Source organism: Mugil cephalus, chromosome 16, assembly GCF_022458985.1.
Source record: "Mugil cephalus isolate CIBA_MC_2020 chromosome 16, CIBA_Mcephalus_1.1, whole genome shotgun sequence".
Classification (NCBI taxonomy): domain Eukaryota; kingdom Metazoa; phylum Chordata; class Actinopteri; order Mugiliformes; family Mugilidae; genus Mugil; species Mugil cephalus.
This window is the reverse complement of record NC_061785.1, coordinates 6,201,387-6,222,541: the sequence shown is the minus strand read 5'-3', so window position 1 is coordinate 6,222,541 and position 21,155 is coordinate 6,201,387. Positions and strand designations below refer to the sequence as shown.

Here is a 21,155-nt window from a genome sequence, read left to right as displayed (position 1 = left end):
GAGATAGACCGGAGACGTGTCCAGGGAGGACTCCCTCCAGAGGACAAGACGTTACAGAAAATGAATAAATGAATCTGGGCGGATCACTAAAGATGAAAAAGGGAACCTCTTCTTGGAGTTTTGCGCTCGCTCACATATGCACACCTGCAGCGTTAAGCCATATAAAGTTTGGTACTTTTGTCAAAAATGAACTTTCTGTTGGGTCTGTGCATGACGTGCATGAAAAATCTGAACCGTGCATCAAGTCAAAACTAAACTCTGCTAGAGTGCAGCATGGAAGCTGATTAGCATGATGACTCTAAGGCTTTACGAGGTACATCCACCAAATTCATTGCTTCACAACAGCATCAAATGTTATATGGCGGACGGCGGTGTGTGGTTAGCGTGAAGTCGATCTGAACGTGATCTTCTACATTTTTATCCCGATGAGATAATCAGTTCGTCTTTCACTTGACCTTAACATCCCCCAGCAAAGCACACCTGCAATAACACTCCCATGAAATCATCCCCTGATTGAAAAGTACACGAACGGATGAAAAAAAGAAGAAAAAAAAAGAAAAAGGTAATAGGCTTTGTTGAGGGGTCGAGCGCTGGACAAGAAGTCAATCTGCTAAATGTGTGAAGCTCATCACTCTGAGAGGTCTGCGAGGAATTAGAGGATTTAGAAGGAGCTTTTTATTTTATTTATTTATTTATTTTCATTTATTTTTGCTCAGGTTTTTATAGCTGCCTTTTTCTTGTCAGCTGAGAGAACAAACCTGCCACGTAAGCCAACACCAGCCCCTCGTTTCTTTCAGAAACGAACAGCCTCTACTCTAGAGTCGGTATGACAGCCTGATAGGTACAGTTGCATAATGTGCCTGTGTGTGTTTTCCCTGGGAGGCTGCACTGTGACTTTGTGGTGTGAAAAATAACAAAAGTGGAGGAAGGCTGAGCTGGCTCGCTGGTCCCATCTAGTGGACGTGTGAGAGGACGGTTGGTGCAGATTGTATGTTGTAGAATTGTGGACGGAACAAAGTGTCCATTGGTTATTTCCAAAAATAACGGCATTTCATTGTCATATTTTCAACTTTTTAAATGTATTTAATTTTTAAATTGAGCCTTTTTTTTCATTCTTGAACACACACATGCACCAATCAGCCAAAACATTAAAACCCCTGACAGGAGAAGTAAACAATATTTAAACCATCCTGTGATAATTCAGTGTTCTGCTGGGGAAATTTTGGACCTGGTATTCATTCATGTGGATGTTACTTAGACATGAAGCGCCCACCAAGACCAGACCAGACACCCCTACCCCATAGCAATGATACTCCTTGCACAAAAACGTTTCAACGACTCAAACAAACATGAAAAACAGCACAAGGTGTTGACCTGGCCTCCAAATTCACTAGATCCCAAACTGATCAAGCATGTAGGATGATCCTCAGAGGCCCCTCCCCTCAAAAATGAAAAACTGTCCAAAGATTTCCTAATTTATTTAAGACAAAACACTACATGTTACATTCCTTGGCCGGGTGTAAAAACCATATGGCTTCCCCAGTGTGTGCACCTGCACTGATTATGTAGACACCTGATTATGTAGACAGCGAACCAGAGGTCTAAAGATACTGTCACCTGCTGGCACAAACGTGCACAACACCCACGATAAACAAACAACAACAAAAATTTGGCTCCTACAAGTAATATGAGAGAGATAAAGGCCTAAAATATTCAAGTAAGTTTTGTCTCATTTCTCGATAAACAAATATTTTACGTCCTGTTACAGACACCAGTATCCATCACACAGCGACGTTAGTGCAGATTGTTGTGTTTTGCTTTAGCTCAGTGACACTAATTGCTTTGGCTACAGAGTCTCTCCAGTTCCCGTGCCGTGATTCTGCTTTTACAGTCTGTGCCGGTGTAGGAGGTGGTGTTTTTTTTGTTAGTTTTTTTGTTGTCTGCACAGGCCTGCATGACTCTCACTGTACCGTATCTCACACAAACCAGAGAGCAGCAATTACACCAGCGAGTAAATATAGGTATTGATTGTCTTCTGCTTTTTTTTTTAAAGGGAGACAGTTTGACATGTCCCTGTATGAGAGACTGGCTCACTGTCAAGTCTTACCGGGAAATTATACTAGAAATACTAGGAAGTGTTTTCCAAGTGGATCTTAATCTCTCCTGCTGTGGTCAGTGAGCGTTCGGCCACGCGGGGGATTAGTGACTGATTTTGCGTTTAGTAAAAAAAATTAAATTAAAAACTGAGGTCAGACAGGTGATGAGGTCGTAACCCGCTCAGCGCGGCCTCAGCCAAAACCGCCAATCTGCCCATCCTGTCTGAACATTTTGACACCAACACTAACACGCCACTAAAATACTCACCGATGCACGACGGGTTTGATTGTGGGTGTCGCCTAGAATGTGGTTTTCGATATTTCGTGTAGAAACAACCTGCAGCAGCTAAATAATTCTGACCTCCTGCAAGAGCAAGCGTCACATTTACATGAAAATAATCCAGTGCAATTTACTTCAGATGAGATGTTCGTGTCTTGGTAGCAGAGTCTAAAAATACAGAGGGGATTTTGGTATTAGACTGTTGACAAAATGTCCTGAGGTTCCAGCTCTGGGTTCAGGTCGTACAGAGGGCATGGTTCATTTTCTTTGACTGGAAGGAAGTGTGTTTGGTTGTTTCTGAAACGTGACCTTAAATTTAACCCATAAAATATGGAATAATGGGAAACTTCATGCTTTATTTGTGCTGAATATGTATTTTTACTACATATTCAGCTTAAATCAAAGCCTGTTGCCAGTTGCATAGTCTCTCCCGTTTCCTTATTCATCGTCTAAACCAACACAAATTAAACCGTTGCAGTTTTTACACACAATCTGTGCGAAAACTTTCCACTTCATTTCTTGAAACGAATGCATCTCGGTTCATCAGTAGGAGAAGAAACCACGAAACGTATGAAGTTTTACACTCTTCTCACTAGTTCTTCTTCAGAAATCTTCTAAATATAAAACGGGAAAATGACTCGGCGCGCGTGGAACGACAGCCACTCATACTCTGAAGTTTTATTCACTGGATGAGCTTCACATTTCAGTCGTCTGCTGGGTTTTCTTTCCTCGCTGTGACATCTTTCCTGCTGCGCATTTAATGTCAACCACAATACCAGTTATTACATCAGCTGTGATTAATTTGGGGATTATTGTGGAATCACTAAATCCAGAGAAAGAAAAAAAAAACACAATGATTGCTAAAGCTTCTCATTTTTTTTATTTTTTTTTTATGTATTTAATTATTTATTTATTTTCCATACACGGCTTTACTGGCTGTTCACATGACTCGTTTTCGGCTTTAAATGTGAGACAAAGACACGCGCTGTGCTCGTCCCAAGATTAGAGAATGAAATTTTATGTTTGTCAACAGCCGTCGTCGGGGTTATAGGGATGAGATGTAGGCTACATTGTGAAGCCAGCTGATGGACAGACCCGCTCTCTGGCCTCTTCCTTTCCCTGGATGAATCCTAAAGGAGCTTACAGTCTAATATCCTGATGGGAAAAGGGTTTGCTTTAAGCTCGCAGAGAGCGCCCGATCACCACGTGTGAACTACTGGTGAAGGTCTGAAGTAAATCAGATCAAACGGCTTCTCCTCCAGCAGAAGAGCCGTCCCTGGCGCCAGCCCGCCTGGAGCGAACGCCATGAAGGTCTCGTTTCCGTCTCTGAGGAGGAGGATGTTTTTTCTCTCCCTGTGATATCTGGCTGAGGCCGATTTTTGGACAGCGAGGACGTGTGCACGTGGTGCAGATTTTGGATTTTGATGCTGGAAACCTGTTAAAAGTCAATTCCCAGACATGATTTCCACCAAGATGTTGGTGTACAGAGGGCCCGACGGGGGCACGCACTCTAAGACGGTCGCTAACACGAGGAGACGCAGGAAATCCACCGGGGAGCTCTTCCAGAAGGGCTACCGGGTCAGGATGGGCCACGGGCAGGTCGCGGACAAAGAGGACCAGGACAGCTTTTGCTACAGCTTCGGCGCCTGCTTCCACGTAATCTCCTACTGGGGTAAGACCTGCAGGGCCGAGCTGGGGGTGGAAGCCTCCTTTAAAGCCGAGGGGCCGGCGTGTCCAGGACTCTTTGGACGGCGCGTTTTTCAGCTGGAACGCGTTCAGGATTTGCTCCGTATTATGCTCCCCATCTGGCAAAAAGAAATAATTCGCTTTGGCGAGACACGCGCCACTGGGCCACGTCACCTTCTAAAAAGTATTATTTATTTATATTTTCTGATTCGCGCCTGCCTTTGATTTGTGGCGTTTGGCGCTCGCACAAATCCACCGGAGCGGGGCAATTTGTCGGGGCCGATTAATGCACGTGGAGATGGGATTTCACTTGATTGCTCACTCTTGGCTGTGGTGGCCTTTAATCGTTTATGCAGCTCTGACGCTGCCACACTCCTGTCGATGGAGCTTTTATTTATTTATTTATTTTTAACCCAAACCGAGTTGGTTCTATGAATCATTTGGGAGGTTGTTGATTACTAAACTCTAAATAATGAAAATGGGAAAAATTGTCTTTACACTCTATTAAATGTGATTCTCTAGGAATTTATCCGATCATTTTAAAGTTATTAAACATGTGACGCGGCGAAGCAGCGATGAGGCTGCTGTTGTCACTTGTCGTCCTCCAACTGTTGGCAACGGGCTCCATTTTTTTCTTCCCCATAAATACTCTCAAATTGAGGATTTGACGTCACATCTGTTTACTCATTCAATTTGGCGTGACAGCGTCCACCTGTCCATAATCCTGGTTTTCATCTCTTGTGCGTTCAGAGTTTCATCAAGAAGCAGGAATGAAGCGTGTGTGTATCATCAGGTAGACGTCGGCGCGTTTGAGAGGCTCCTGAGATTAAAACAGAGCGTTACCAGTTGATGATATCTGTCTGGGATGCTGGTTTTTCTTTTCTTTTTTTTCTCAAAAGTGTTTCTTTGAATGCATTAAGTGCCTTGCCACGTATTGTTGGTTGAAGTTTATTTATTTTTTTTAAATCAATATGAATCCAATGAAGCTGATAAACATGGATGAGAGTATGAAAGGTACGGTGATGCTGTTGGACCTCAGTCGAACGTGATCTTGCCTGAATTGTGTTGTCTAATCTTTTCTTTGTGGTCTTTTCTTCTCCTGACAGGTTTGAGGTTTTTAAGGGCCTTAAGGTTGATACAGTTCTCAGAAATTTTACAGTTTTTGAATATACTTAAGACAAGGTAAGTGCACTGATAGCTTCTTTATTATTTTATATGTTCTTGAATGTTTTTATGTGTGAGCTTTGCATGCAAACTATGTATATACCTATATATATTTAGTAGCTAAGAGCACGAATATGGATAAATATTAATGTCAGGTTCATCTCTCTGTGTGTGCCGTGTGCTGTGTTGTGTGCACACACTGTATTTATATCGTGGCATCTTGAAGGGAACAGCTTTCCGTTGGCGTCCTTCCTGCTTAGAGCGAAAAAGGCTTTTTGCGCAGATGTCGGGAAGAGCTTATAGCGAAATGAAATGCTTTAGAATAATCTCCTCACTTGTTCACTCGCATGACGGTAAAACGCAGCGCGCACAAAGAAGTGCAGGGACGCCGCAATAAGACATGAAGCCATATTAGGGAAGATCACAAAATACCAGGGTTCCTACACAAGTACGGAAAGTACGGAAAAAGTATGGAATTCAATGGAAAAGTATGAAAGATTTCCAAGTTTCAAGACTGTTACTACTGTTCAATTTTCTAAAACATAAAATGATGTCTAAAAACTAAATAAATGGATCGATCTAGTTTTTAAGGCGCTTTAAGGCACAGGAGGCTACACAGATGATCATACTGATCTTAACTTATTTGTATGAGCTACATTACCTGGCTATAATCTTATGGACATTATTTGGTGACATAACAACATATATATTCAGATTGAGCTGAAAATTAGAGCCTGAAAAAGTATGGAATTTTTTAAATTTCAAATGTGTAAGAAACCTGAAGAAACCTGAAATACCTCAGATACAATATTTTCTTTGATTTCTTCTGATATGAACATTTTTGTGGTAATGCTTATTTAACGAAACGACAGCACGATTCCCACGCGTGATCACTGTAATTTCATGTGCATGAATTAATTAAACAAATTGCATGAATCAAAATAGGAGCCCCAGCTTTAAAAGTTTCCCTGTATCTTCCTGCATGTTATTACTTTTACAGATACGACAATAAAACGTGTTTAAGTACTGAGCTGCAGATTTATTCCTACATATCGCAACTAATGCTAAACTAAAAATAACTCGCTTTTAACTTCTTCTCTCATCTAGTAACTCGATTAAGCTGGTGAACCTGTGTTCAATCTTCATAAGCACATGGCTAACAGCGGCAGGCTTCATTCATTTGGTGAGTCTGTGGCAGACATGTAAATGAAGGCATCACTCTTTATTAGTACGGATTATATATATATATATTTTTTTTTGATGTGAAAACCTTTTTCTACCTGTGTTCCAGGTGGAGAACTCAGGGGATCCTTGGGAAAACTTCCAAAATTCACAGGCACTTTCCTACTGGGAATGTGTCTACTTACTTATGGTTACAATGTCCACTGTTGGCTATGGAGACGTTTATGCAAAAACCACCCTGGGCCGCCTGTTTATGGTCTTCTTCATCCTTGGTGGTTTGGTAAAAATCCCTCTCGTTATCTTATTCCTGCTTAAAATTCCTCCATGCAACCAGTCATCACACTCCTCCGGGTGTTGTAGCAAAACGCCGGGACTCGAACTCAGGACGCCATTCGCCTGTTGTTTACGCTGAGGTGTTATTTTTTGTGGCTCACCACAGTATGTTGTGTATTCTACGGGGCGTCCACGGTATCGCAGCATTTATTGAGTCGTAGTGCTGGAGTTTTGTTGCATATTAATTGATATATGACATGTAGAGTTTTTGTGTTATTAACTGTTAAAGAGTACTGCGGTTTCAGGTGGCTCCACCCTCCAGATTCCCCTCCCTCCTTCCAACAAACACAGTGAGACGGGGATGATTTACCATCAGCCAGCTCTATGGATGAAGCCACATCACTGCTTCTGCACAAACATTCACAGCCAGACCTGAGTGATATGATTAGAAAGAATTATTCAGGATAGATGTAATGGAAATAAAATATGCAATCACAAGAGAAACTGCAATTATCCTTTGGGTGAAACTTAATGGAAAACGCTGGATTCAAGCGTTGGGACCACATGATTCAAAGTAGTTATTGTCTAACATGATGGAGTAATGAGACTTTTACAAATTTAAAAATAGTCAGATAGTGTTAAGTGGTTAAAGGGAGTATTTTATTTTAATTGGGATTTATTTGTTTGCTCTGCGCTGATTAGAATTTAATGGGCGAAGGTGACTGTGATATCAGAAGACACATTTTTGTTGGATAAAGGAAATGTTAAAAAACGATACAGTCAGTCATGATTTTATAGTCTTCACTACATACATTGTATGAGTCTGCACACACAGGTGTGTGTTTGTTGAGGGGCGGGGCTTAGCTGGAGGCAAAAAATCTCAAATACTCCACCTTGTAAACAGTGATTAGCATTAGCATTAATGGACTGTTTTGGCAAGAATGGACGAGGAAAACACATATTTTAGATAATATACTAATACACTCACTCCCTGACTCTGACTGATGGGACTATATTCATCGATCCCTACAATCCCACTCACTGGATGTACGACACAGAAGACAGAGGGGGGACGAAGTCTGGTCTGTCTTTATCAAGTGAAGCCTCTCCAACAAAGATATTACAAGAAGTAAACAGAACAACTGTGGAGGGTAATGTAGTAAATGCAACTTCTGCTTGGACACCCTCGCGGTTAGCATTAGCATTAGCATGAATCAAGAATCCTCCAAATAATGATTAACTTAACATTGTTGATGATTGTCTGACTCCAATCATTTTTCTTAGTTACGTTCAACCAAAGCCTTCTACGACTAGCGGTGGCTGGTATGCGATAAAATTCCAAGTTAGTGTTTTTGCTTCGGTTTTGGCCCCAAAAATAGAGCAAGATGACATTTTCCTAGTTGACAGTGACATCGTTCGACTCGAACTTCCCACTGTTTTGCCTCCAGCTAAGGCCGAGACGTCACAGTGACATAGGCCACGAAGGGGTCTATGGTAGTGACCCATTAAAATACAAGCAACAATAGAAGGAAATGGAACTTAACCACATATTCAGAGCCATATTTTGCTTTGTTTTTTAGATCCTTTCACAGTCCATTCTTAGTTTGTAAACTAATCCCACTCAGCTCTACTAGAGTCTCTAGGAGTCTGTGCAGCAGTGTTAATGTTTGCCATCCATTCAGCTGTGCCGATCAAATCGACCCCACACATGTATTTGTTGGACAAAACATGGCACATAAGGCTTTTTTCCCCCTTTTTTCTTTATTTGTATAATTTTTTGATTTTATTTTTCTACCACAGATCGACATACTGCTCATCAACTGTCATTTTTCTCCTTTATTCTTCCAAAATCTGTAAATATTAGCCTTTTTTATTATTTCCTCTTTCATTTTCATATATATATTTATTTTTCTTTCTCAAATTTAGGGATGTAACTGATTTAACTTCAGGTTACATTCACTAAATTCCATTAATTTGAATTAATATTTCAACAATTCCTCACTTTCTTTTCCGTTTTCCCGATAACAAATAAGTATAGATACTACCCCTGCACGTACAGAGTAGTACTCCAGACTATAGAGAGGACCTGCTCTCCTTTACTTGTCTTTTTTTTAGTCTCTTCTTCTGTCTCCTATCTTCTCCTTAGGCCATGTTTGCAAGCTACGTCCCTGAAATCATAGAGTTAATAGGAAACCGCAAGAAATATGGTGGTTCCTATAGTGCGGTTAATGGGAGAAAGTAAGTATTCAAGGAGGCTCTACTGCCTCCGCCGCAGTAGAACCTTCTCTGCATGCCCTTTTCTTTTTCTTTTTCATGCATGTAGGCCATGTTTGCTCGCTACGTGCCAGAAATTGCTGCTCTCATCCTTAATCGGAAGAAATATGGAGGGAGTTATAACTCGACCAGAGGCAGAAAGTAAGTCAAATGATTAAGAAACGGCAAACTTGTACTGGTGTGGTATTGTGTGACTCAGGTGGCCCTCTCATAAAGAGGTGACATAGTCTGACTTGATGCTTAAACAGATGTCATGGAACTGTGATTTGAGATGTAAACGATCTCAATTAGCACTGAAGTCACACTGTGACTGAAGAACTTGGCCAGGATCAATGTGTTTATTGTACTGCTGCAGCTTTTACACGTGTACAAGCCGTCACTGCTGCTTCTACACTGGAAAGAAATCTTCAACTAGACGAGTGCTTTTTGTCTATTGCTGAGTTTTAAATCTCCTTATTTTCATAAAACAAGTGAAACGTCTGCTACTCCCATTGGGTTGATGATTATCAATGCAATTGGCAAAAATAATAACATTTTTTCTCTCTTGTTTTATGAAAAGAGACTTGAATAACTCAAAAATAGACAAAAACGCGTGTTGAAACTGAATTTTTTTCAGTGTAGTCGTACTGATGTATTATTGTCATGCTTAAATGTTGGCTCGTGTAGGATTTTCTCTGTGAGTTATAAACTGTGTATTTATTAGACCTCTGACTCCTCAAGCAACGACTCGAATAGATACCAGGAACAGTTGTTAGCTTCTACTGAATAGCATTAGCTAGCACGAACATTAATTACTTGTGTAATTGACCTGATTTAAAGTTTAAATAAACTTTGCTAACATTAGCCACCACAAATTACTCCTAAAGATAAAGAATTAAAAATTATTTCAATAGCTACTTCCAGGACACATTAAGTATGGATATAGTTGTTTTTTTATTATTAACCTGTATTGATGCACAACTTATAGTAGATCTACCAAAAATTTGAGTTGCAGTTGCTGAAAGACACAACTTAAAGGTGCATAGAGGTTTATCAGAGTTTATTATGCTTATATTTCTACCATGAGAAAATCCTACATGATTGGTGGTGTCTTAATTGTAATTATGCTGCTTATTGTCAGTGGACACATGTGCTAAATGTGTGTTTGTAGGTCATTCATTCATCCATTCATTCATTCATTCATTCATTCACATCATTTTATGTTCCTCCATCTTCTCTCATGCCACGATTAACATAAAAATTAAGATAAATGCAGACTGATAAACAGCCCCAGTATAAGTTACTGATGCAGTGAAATACTCCTACTGGGTCGATAAAGATTCAGAACTAGTTTTCTTTAAGAGTAACTTTTAATTATAATTTGTTCACACTGAAGTTATAACTAATAATGAAATAATGAGAGTGAGCTCATATCTGTATCTATAATATTATCAGCTCTGAAGAAGATATCAAACTCATACATTTAGTTCTGTGTGCCATCACTTGCTTCCTGCTTGTTTTTTACTTTATTTTATTTTTTTATTATTATTATTTTCAGTTTTTCTGCACTTGAAAAACTTTTACTGCCCTGCTCTGCTTGTCTATTTTGCATGCTTCGCTTTTTGAACATTCTTGGCCTTAATCTTCAGTCTGACCTACACCCTCAGGATAAAAATAAAATCCTCAGTTGATAGGAGTACTTGGGCAGTTTTGGGAAATAGTCTTATTCGCTCTCCGGCTGCAAAGTTAAATGAGAAGATTTATACCACTGTCACTGGCTTGTGTGATAAATATAAAGCTACCTGGTCGCTAGCCCTCAGGACCAGGAACTGTTGAAGGTTGTGTTTCCATTGCAAGGACCAAGATTATTTTACTCTTTAAAACCTCGTGGGAAAGTATTTTTCAAAAGAGCAAGAACATATTGAGTGGTCTAGTATATGTAGAATTTTATTTCAACCTAAATGTGTAAAAGTCTGTAGATGTGAGCACATTTTATGCTCCAGTTTCTACAAAAAAACAGTTCCAGGTACTTAGAGAGGCTTATCGTCCCCACAAACTACTTCTTATTTCTTATTTCTGGTAAAATAAAAGACAAACACAAAACAAATGACCCAGAAAACAGAACCGTGGAGGTTCTCGGTGATCCAGGTCATAGTGCAACAAGGACAACTGGATTTGTAGAGTTTCTTGAAGACTTTGACATTTCACTGTCTTTGAAGTAGCTTCTTCGGTTTTAAAAGGCTGGTGGGGAGTTGGGTTTTAAATGGGACACCTAAAATACCTAAAAATACCTAAAAATCTAAACAGATCAGATCAGTCAGTGAGTAAAATTCAGGCCGGTATCGGTGATACCGATCCGATACTGTGTCTAGTAAACCCAAAAAAGTAGAGCACTTCAAATCATAGCTTCATAAAACAATACAAGACATCAGAGTAATTTATTTATTTATTTTAAACTCTGAAGTCTATTGAGTATTAAACGCCTAATTTATTATATATTATTTAGAGCATAAAGACCTGGTATCGGAAGTATCGATATTTCAGTATCGATCCGTGCAACGCTAATTTACACAATTAAAAGTTTTCTTCATTTCTTTTTGTGTAGCATGAATGTTTCACCCACGCTAACAGTTTTCCTTCTTCCTCTTCCAACCATTAAAGTTAAACTGAGCCAATTTCAAAGTCGTTACTGATCTTCTTGTCCAACTCTCTGCAAGAAAGCGAACAAGCCTATTTCCCAAATGTCAAATTCTACCTTTAGCGTGACCACGTATATGTGTCCGAAGCTCTGCAGCGAAATCTAGAGGTAGCGAGATTCTTCTGGGTTTGCCTCAGTGCTCTGAACTAAATGTGGCTTTGTGTAGCATGCGTTTCTTCTGTTTGTTGTCGTCGTCGTGAAGAAGCCAGAGTTGGTTTGGAAAACTTCTTTTGAACCAAGTCATAGCTTCTAAAATTTTATATCTTTATACTGTATTCATAACCAGATTTTGGTTGTTTATATGATTTTTTTGTGATGATCATAAGGAGCATAAGTATTTGTCTTCTTGTGACTCAACCAAGTAGGAATATTAACAGCTAGCATAGCAGGTACATTAGATTAGCTGTGTTTATTTTTTTTTATTTTGCATGACTTTTCCCAACTTTTAAATGTTAATGCATGTCTGTTTTTAGTCAGACGGAAATGTTCATTTTGTTTAAACTTCCCACTGTCCTCTTTTTAATTCTACTTCCTCTACTTAAGATAACTAACATGACTCTTTTCTTTTACAAATTAGCAGAACATGTGGATTCAAAGTATCTGTGATTGTGTTTAAAAGCCACAAAGACTCACTTGCAGAACAGTGAGATTTTTCTAGCTGTGGCTGCCTGAAAATAACTTTCTGAATAATTCATAAATAAAGATTAAACACATACTAAAGAACGTAAATTGAGTTCTTTATGTAAAGGGTCTGGGATATGTGGGAATAGAAATAAACTGTGTGCTGATTTCATAATCTCCATCTAAGTAAACTGATCCTTTATAATCTGATACTGAAATCCACATAGTGCTCTGACCTTGTCGTTCAGTCCTCACTTGGGAACGTAGAACATCCCTCCTGTTACATTTTTTTTTTTTTTTAATCATTTCCACACAGAATGAATGACCTGAATGTCCATCACATCCCTGTCGCATCAAACCTATATCGTTTTGATTCCAGGACAAAGACCAAACAACGATTTGTCTCTATGTGTGTGTGTGTGTGTGTGTTTAATTTCCTGCTTCTCATTATGTGTGTTTTAGTTTCATTGTTGCTCTGCACCTCTGCACCTTTTCCCAGGCACATCGTGGTCTGTGGTCATATAACGCTCGAGAGTGTGTCCAACTTTCTAAAAGACTTCCTACACAAGGACAGGGATGATGTCAATGTAGAAATTGTTTTTCTCCATAAGTGAGTACAAACTTTACTTTTCTCTCGTGTCCTGACAAAAACTAACTAACAGCATATTTTATTGCTAAAGAGACAAACAAATTTAAGAAGGTCAGGCGTGTTTCTGCACAGATTCAAACGTTTTTGTTGTTTGTTTGTTTGTTTTTTTCGATCTATTCTCTCAGTATTTCCCCTAATCTTGAGCTGGAAGCCTTATTCAAGCGCCACTTCACCCAGGTAGAGTTTTACCAAGGATCGGTCCTGAACCCACATGACCTGGCCAGAGTCAAGGTAACTGACTGATAATAATTGTTCCTCTGAGGGAAACCATAGCTCACTGTCTGGTAATGATTGGATTTTGTGTTTTGTTTTTTGTTTTTTTGTTAGATTGAATCTGCTGATGCCTGCTTGATCTTAGCCAACAAATACTGCGCTGACCCTGATGCCGAAGATGCATCCAACATCATGAGGTACCGTGCGCAGGTTCTCCATGATTTATGATGATGTTTTATTTATTACTTTCTGTCTTTATCTGGGCCTCTGATGATAATGTTATATTGATATTGTTGAACTGGAAGAAAAGGGTAAGGTTTTGGATGAAGAATCTTTTATTTTTTTTAAAAAAATTGTTTTATTTCCGAGTGGTTATTATAAAACATGTTCTTTTTTTAGGAAACTGAACTATAGTTAATTTTAACTAATTGTGTTTGTTGAGTAAATAGATTTATTCAAACGGCAGCTCTCCACCAGTCTTTTAGAGCCGAATAAACTCTGTGGCTCCCCTAGGGGTCGTGGACCGCCTGTTGTTTTAGATGATTTACAAAAATGAAACAGGCTTTTCGGTCTAAAACTGCAAATAAGCTTGTGATGCGCTCCAGAAATAATTAAAACGTGTTGCTAATGGTGTTAACTTGTTTAATCATGAAGGAAAAGAAGGTTTGTTCCTAAAGCTCGACCTCATCTTGTGTCTCATGTCGTGTTAGTGATGTGGAATCTTTGAAAGTGGAAAAATGTTCAGAGTAAAACCAGACAATGGTGTAAATGCACAAAAATCGTAAAACCCCCAAAAGCAAAACGTCCACGTTTCGAAAATCAGTTTCCACTTCATTTTCCTTCCTTCTCAGTGTTAACAAACTGCTGCTGCTCACTTTCTTTTTTGGAAAATTAAAGCTACAGAGAGAGACAATGTGAATCAATATAAACACATAAAGCTTTGTTAAATAAATTCTAATCTTCAAATCAAAGCTTCATTGTCACTCTGACATACAACTTTAATGCAAACGGTATGAATTCTCTCGGAGATCTGAGCCCACTTTGCAAAGTAAAAGATTTACTTGAAATAATTAAAATTAACATAAATATATATATATATATATATATGTGGTGAAGTGTAGTAAAGTGATTGGTGCTCATCCTGGATCAGATGAGCTCTTCATCAGTCTTGTTGTTTTGCAGGTGTTCTCACTTTGTTTTGTCCTTTTTTTTTTGATGTTCATCAGGGTAATATCTATCAAGAACTACCACCCAAAGATCAGAATAATTACTCAGATGTTGCAGTACCACAATAAGGTTGGTGTTCATCAACTACAAAGGTCATGGGAGTCATCAATTAGATGCTTCTGCTGTATTTAAGCATTTTGGATTGAAATCTGTTTAAATTAGTAATAAAAACTCGTGTTATTGTGTTATTTTTAACACCTTGTAACGTGTTTCTGTTTGTTTCTCCCCCTACAGGCTCACCTTCTGAACATCCCAAGCTGGAACTGGAAGGAGGGAGACGACGCCATTTGCCTCGCGGAGCTCAAGCTCGGCTTCATCGCCCAGAGCTGCCTGGCTCAGGGCCTCTCCACCATGCTGGCAAACCTTTTCTCCATGAGGTCCTTCATCAAGGTAGCCACAGCTAAGACTCATCCATCTGTGCTCACTGGATTAAGTTCAGAAGTAAATTTGGCCGTAAACAAAGCCTGAATAGATAATAATGATGATCCCAGATGAGACCTGTGTGTAGCATCTGGTGAGTGGGTCGGGATGAACTCGGAGAAAAAGTAAACTGAACTTGCATTAACGATGAGGTCTTCTTAATTTGTGTAATGGTGCAAGCTCCTTTGTTGTAGATTGAGGAGGACACTTGGCAGAAGTACTACCTTGAGGGAGTAGCCAACGAGATGTACACGGAGTATCTGTCCAGTGCCTTTGTGGGTTTGTCCTTCCCGGTAATTTGCGAGTGAGTACAGAGAAGCATTTGCTTTAATTTTTGCTAACTTTGATTTTGTGTTGTTTCTGGATGCATGTAATTTAATATGTTGTATGGAAATGTAGGATTGTATTTTAACTGTGTCATAATAACTTTTCTTTAGCACAGCGTTTTGCAATTTGTGTTCATTCGTATTTTCATTGTAATCCCCACAAATAAAGCAGTTATTTTGAAGCAGAAATTTGCAAAAATGCACAGTAATAAATTAAATGATTTAGTATGAATGAATGAATTGAGATTGGGATAGAACAAAACTGTAGCGCTGTGGTGTTTCTATACAGTGGCGCCATATTGGGGGGAAAAGTAAGGCCCCGTGACTGGGGCCCCAAAATTCCTGGCGACGCCCCTGTTCCTATAATCCTTATTTAAAATATTTAACTACTGCAGTTACTTCACTTTTCATCTGCTAGATTTGTAGGTTTAAGTTGAGCTAAAATAATATAAGTGTCCAAGATACAGAGGAATCTGAACCTCAAAGCAGAACTGAGATGATGTTCAGATATACGAGGTCTAATTGTTATTTTCATTCTCTTTTGCAGACTCTGCTACGTGAAGCTAAAGCTACTACTGATAGCTATAGAGTACAAGTCTGATCAAAGGGAAAGCAGGTACGTGCATAAGCTCGTGAGTGGATTATTAAAATTCATGCAAAAAAAAGAAAAAAAAAGACTTTTATATGCAGGTGTGTTTGCTTTCAGCGATGAAGCTACTTTGAATCATCAGCCTCTGTTTGACTGCCAACACAAGTGCTTGACAAAATGTGCTAAATTGCTCTCCAATTTGGTTTATTCTGAGGCATCACAAGTCTCTCTGATATTATATTAAAATGGAAGGTGGCAGCGCAGCAGAAGCCTTGTTTACTGCTTCCTCTAATGCACTGACTCCCATTTATATCCTTTATAGTGTCGCTGCTCTTTCATCAGCTTAATTCAATAAACGGAGGCCATCCTCCCAAATGAGCTGTAGAAAACTAATCCAAGCAGCTTGTGCCAGTCCAGTGATTAGCGAGAAAAAAAAAAAGCCTTGCAGATTCTGTGATATAACTTTCTGTTGTTGCATCTGTAAATCCTCACAGCACCCTGATAAACCCCGGAAACCACGTGAAAATGGAGGAGGGGACTTTGGGCTTCTTCATTGCCAGTGATGCCAAAGAAGTAAAAAGGTAAAAAATTAGATTACATTATGTCTGTAAAAAACTGTTGTCTACCCTCATTAGCTCAGTTGCCATTACATTATGACCACTGACGGGAGACGTAAATAACCATCTCGTCACAATTCAATGTTCTTTTGGGAAACTTTTGGACCTCACATTCATGTAAATGTTCTTAGACATGCAGCACTCGCCTAGACCAGATCAGACCAGGAACCCCCACCCCATAGCAATGACTTGGTGGTAGCAGCCTTACCCAGCAGGATGCACAGACACACACACACAAAAACGTTTTAGGAACAACTCAAAAAACAGCACAAGGTGTTGACCTGGCCTCCAAATTCACTAGATCCCAAACTGATCAAGTATCTGTGGGATGATCCTCAAATTTCCCCACTAACAACATACAGTTACCAGCACTAGAGGACACCTTCAGAGGGCCCGTGTCCATCCTCTGATGAGTCACAACTGTTTTGGAGGGACAAAGGAGACGTACACAACGTTATGGAGGTGGTCATAATGTTATGGCGGTGTAGAAATGAGTAATGATTACAGTCTAAAAAAAAAAAAGAAAGTCGGGGACAAACACAAATGGCACAATAAGAGAAGGATATCAGCTGCTTATAAAAGCATGCAGTCATTTTTTCTTTCTCTTGATTTATTGGATTTCGGACTTTTTTTATATTTTGTATATGAAGAAGAGGAATCAACCCTTGTTGTTTAGCTGAGGAGGCTTCTTTTGCAGGAAGAAATAGCTGACTAGGAGTGTTAGCTGTTGGCACAACCTGATACTCACCATAGATCAAAGACTCCTTTAATAATGGCGCCCGACTTTCAAAAGACTTTCCAACGTTTCATTAATATAAACTTTCAAACTGAATCCACTAGTTCCAGACACAGTGGAGATGAAATGTCACGAGGGGTCATCTTACACCGGCATTCTTGTTCTTCATCCGCAGGGCGCTGTTTTACTGTAAGGCCTGCCATGACGACATAACCGATCCCAAAAGGATAAAGAAATGCGGCTGCAAGAAATGTAAGTGATTACGTATAAACACCGGCCTCGTTAATATTCCCGCTCGGGCTGAAGTGAGGCAGCGGAGGGAGAGTTCGCGTTAGAGCAGCGGGGCGATGTTGTACTCACACGACCCACGTAGTGTAGCCATGTGTCCGAATCGCTTAGTCCCGGCATTAATTATTCACGCCATGAAACCCTGTAACTTGTGCACGGAGATCGGATTTCTCTCCGCTGCCAAAGCAAAGTGGGGAACTCCCAAGTTTCCCCCCCGTGCGACTACCTGATTTAAGCGTCAGCTCACCCAAATTACCGCAGAGCTTTCTCTTCACGCAGACATTTGAGATTTTACACACTGACGTTTGTTTGAATTTTAGTTTTCTTCCAGCGTGCAAGCAGCGTTTCTATATCACGAGATCAACGCACGGAGCTCGTAGTTCAGCATTTAAAGCGTATTCTCCAAACCATTGATGATTTGTCTGTAAATTCAGTCTCAATGTGCATTTTGTTTCTTTGTTTGATGGCTGTTTGCTGTATTTTTCTTTCATATAATAGCTTGTGTTTATTGTAATAACTTTGTGACGTTAACAGGAACTCAGAGAGACTGTTAACACCACAGGTACCTGGATGGATCACGTGTTTCTAGATTTTATTTTATTTTATTCTTTAAAAAAAAAAAAAAAACATCATGTGCCACTTCTTCTTCTTCTTCTACTTGCAGCCATTAAACTCCTAACTATTGGCATTTGATGTATTCTTTTCCTGCTGCTTGGGAACGTGGCACACTATTCTTAAAAATTCACTTTATAGTGATATATTGTGAGTAACGTGAATTTGTTTGCCCTCCCCCCTCCTCCGCCCTCGACCCCCCGACTGACGCGACCTGTTTGAATGTACTGTAAATGTTGCATGTACAACGGTTTCTGCTGCCTGGATCCCAACCTCTTGTTGTCGTGTGCACGTCGCTTTTTGAAATTTAAAAACATTAAAGCAACGATAGCAATTTGGGAAAAAAAAAAAACGCACGGTATCGAAAAATAAAAAACTGTTATCGCCGCATCCCCAAAGAATCAAAGCATCAACAGTTCCTTCATGCATGAGTCAGTAATTCTCCAGACCACCACCAGAGGTCCCCGCTGTCCTTTCACAAACACACAACAGTATCAACAGTACAAGTATTTTGATCAAATTAATCAATAATTTAACAAATCATCAAAACTAAAATGCTGAAATTCACAGAGAAGACAGATCTGATATTAGGAATGTTTTGAGAAAAGCAGAAAGGTCTCGTCATTTTGTTTGTTTTTACACTTAGAAGTGAAACTTATTGTCTGATGCTAGAACATTTACTTTAGTGAAGCTTTAGTCACAGGGTTTAAATATTAAATATGCTCATACCTCATATATATGTATGTATATACACTACTGGTCAAAGGTTTTAGAACAATAATATTATTTTCTTTCTTTTTTTAATTGAAATGTGTGCAGTTTAATGTCTCATTTACTGAAATGAAAGCATAGACCAAATAAACAACTGTTAAAAACACTTAGACAAAAAAAAAAAAAAAAATTAAAAGAAATCATGGAATCAATTTATAACCCAAAATATATTCTCATCCCTGTATCCATCTTTGGATAATTTAACATGTGAACACACTTGGAAATCAAATATTTTTCTAATACTTTCTCATAATTTTGTTGCAGAAGTTCCCAGAAGTTTGTGTGACTTGTAGGGAGCTTTGCTTTCACTCTTCTGTCCAGTTCATCACAAACCAAAAGTCTAGTCTAGACCAACTCCACCAGAGGAGACTGCGTGTTGTTCTAAAACTTTTCAGCGGTAGTGTTTATATCTTAGCTTCTAAGGCCCGAGGTGAGAGTGAAAAACAAAGATGTTTACGTGGCGGCTAAATTCACTTTTCCCTCACACTGGTCCAAAAACACAATGCACCCCCCAAAAAGGTATCCGCACGGCGTCACAACAAAGTTTATCTCGTGTGTCCCAGCAGCAGCCTTCCTCTGTGCCCTGTCTTCCTTTGTCCACTCTTCCTCCACATTAACCTGCTCTTCCTCTCCTCTCGTCTGAACCCATGACTGTAGCCAAGACGGCCGCCTACAAGAAAATGAGACTGGCATGTTGTTTTGATAGCGGCCGCTCAGAGCGGGACTGCTCTTGCATGCCGGTTAATGTGCGTTGTTACATGGACTCCCCTCGACGGGACATCCCACTCTCTGCTGTCTCTGTTAATGATTGCTCAGCCACTTTACGTGCCTGTAAGTTGTCGCCATGACACGTGCTCTTCGGTGTTCTGTATGCACTGTGTTAACTGTGCGGTGTGTCCTCCGGCTTGTGTGCTGTCCAGCTCTAGCTGCCGTGCCGTCGCTGTCATGGATGAAGATGTTGCTTTAGAGTTTCAGCTGTTTGATTTGCAGTCGGCTGCTGCTCTTCCCTCCCTGTGTTGCTATTTTTGGAGGTGACTTTTAGCTGTCGTGAAGCATGCTGGTATTCTGTTTTTTCGCTGGTGTTTTGTCAAGAGAATGTGAATTCAAACTGACCCGTTAGTCGCAATTTGACCAGCCGCTGACTAACTAATGTTTTGCAGTGTGAAAACTGACCTTGCTTACAACGGTTTTAAAAGAGATTAAAGCACCAACACAACAAACTCAGATCAGAGTGTAGCTACTAAAGCTGTAATGACGCCACTGGAGAGGGATGCTTCATCTTATTTTATCAAGAATAACCCAAATAATATCTATTAAATTTAAACCCTGCAGATATGGGTGAACAGGACAGGGTTTGAAATGTTTGTACGTGTAGACGCCACCGACGATTAATATAAATTAATAATGGTCTTAAGAGCACCTGAGGGGATTTTCATTAAGCTTAATGTACTGGCTTTATTAAATTAAAATCAAAAGCTGAAGCAAACACACTCCAAAACCAAACCGCTGCTCCGTTTGCTGGAGAAGCAGAACAGAAATAAAGCACAATGCAATAGAGTTGTATTGTATTTGATCATATTTCATTTTAGTGACTTGAGTTGCATATGAATTCTTAATTCAAGTGCGATTTTTTTTAATTTTATATATATATTTGCCAGAGGGCATGTTAAATTGAACTGACATCGCATCGCATTGCAGGAGGAACGAGGAACGTGCCGGAGCGTTGATACAGTTTGCTGGAAAAACACTGCTAACCGTCACACATCTTTAGTCTCGTGATCAAAGGCCGCTCCGTGTGCAGTCGAACGTCTCTGGGCGTTCCCACCCCTCGACGTGGCTCTCAGGGTTGTGTGCTGCGAGCGTCGCCCCGGCCGGCTGGCTAGCTGAGCCCGAGCGGAGCGGCTGTCGACACGGTGCGGGAGCCGCGAGGAGCGAGGCCTTATACGGCCTGACATGGAAATTATGTTTGCATTTTCATTTTTAGGAGTGCTACCGGTTGTCATGAAACTCAGCCTGACAGTTCCTAACCACCAGGCAGCCGAGTGCCCCCCGCCCCTCTCCTCTCCTCTCGTTGTGGGACAGATGCTAGCCTGTTAGTCCTGTGACTCTGCTCGCGCCCTCCGATTGCAGGCGACAGATGCCAGGACCAGCGAGGTCCCTGTTTGAACATCGCTGTCACTGTCCCGCCTAAAGCTCAATGCGTGACCTTTATTGTGAGCAAGGGGGTTCAAATAAGTTACTAATGAGCATGTGTGGGACTCACGGCTCCGAGGACTGACTCACAGAAAGTTCCACGCGTCCGTGCAGGTCGTCTCAGACGGGTCAGATGAATGAACAATAAAACGCCGTGGAGGCTAGAAGGTCTGCGGAGGTACTGCAGGGGGATCTTTGGTTGATTAGACATTTTTTTTATATTATTTGTTTTTGAATTTTCCCCCACAAATTAAAATTTTT

At 40.1% G+C, this 21,155-nt stretch overlaps 1 protein-coding gene across 14 annotated transcripts in view; it reads left to right on the top strand.

Annotated features, from left to right (window-relative positions):
- The window catches only part of LOC125022175 (calcium-activated potassium channel subunit alpha-1-like), a 100,185-nt gene that overhangs the window by 56,904 nt on the left and 22,126 nt on the right, over window positions 1-21,155 (top strand). For 6 of the 14 annotated variants that reach the window (XM_047608565.1, XM_047608568.1, XM_047608567.1 and 3 more), the window contains exons 6-19: window positions 5,169-5,244; window positions 6,334-6,409; window positions 6,518-6,688; window positions 8,828-8,919; window positions 12,753-12,863; window positions 13,028-13,133; window positions 13,230-13,312; window positions 14,342-14,411; window positions 14,577-14,732; window positions 14,957-15,066; window positions 15,636-15,704; window positions 16,172-16,258; window positions 17,206-17,282; window positions 19,359-19,532. In XM_047608565.1, the coding sequence (XP_047464521.1) occupies window positions 5,169-5,244; window positions 6,334-6,409; window positions 6,518-6,688; window positions 8,828-8,919; window positions 12,753-12,863; window positions 13,028-13,133; window positions 13,230-13,312; window positions 14,342-14,411; window positions 14,577-14,732; window positions 14,957-15,066; window positions 15,636-15,704; window positions 16,172-16,258; window positions 17,206-17,282; window positions 19,359-19,532 (1,458 nt within the window). Of the gene's footprint in view, window positions 1-5,168; window positions 5,245-6,333; window positions 6,410-6,517; window positions 6,689-8,827; window positions 8,920-9,004; window positions 9,097-12,752; window positions 12,864-13,027; window positions 13,134-13,229; window positions 13,313-14,341; window positions 14,412-14,576; window positions 14,733-14,956; window positions 15,067-15,635; window positions 15,705-16,171; window positions 16,259-17,205; window positions 17,283-18,071; window positions 18,081-19,358; window positions 19,533-21,155 lie in introns of all 14 variants that reach the window. The other 8 variants (XM_047608573.1, XM_047608572.1, XM_047608578.1 and 5 more) reach the window with 4 other exon arrangements.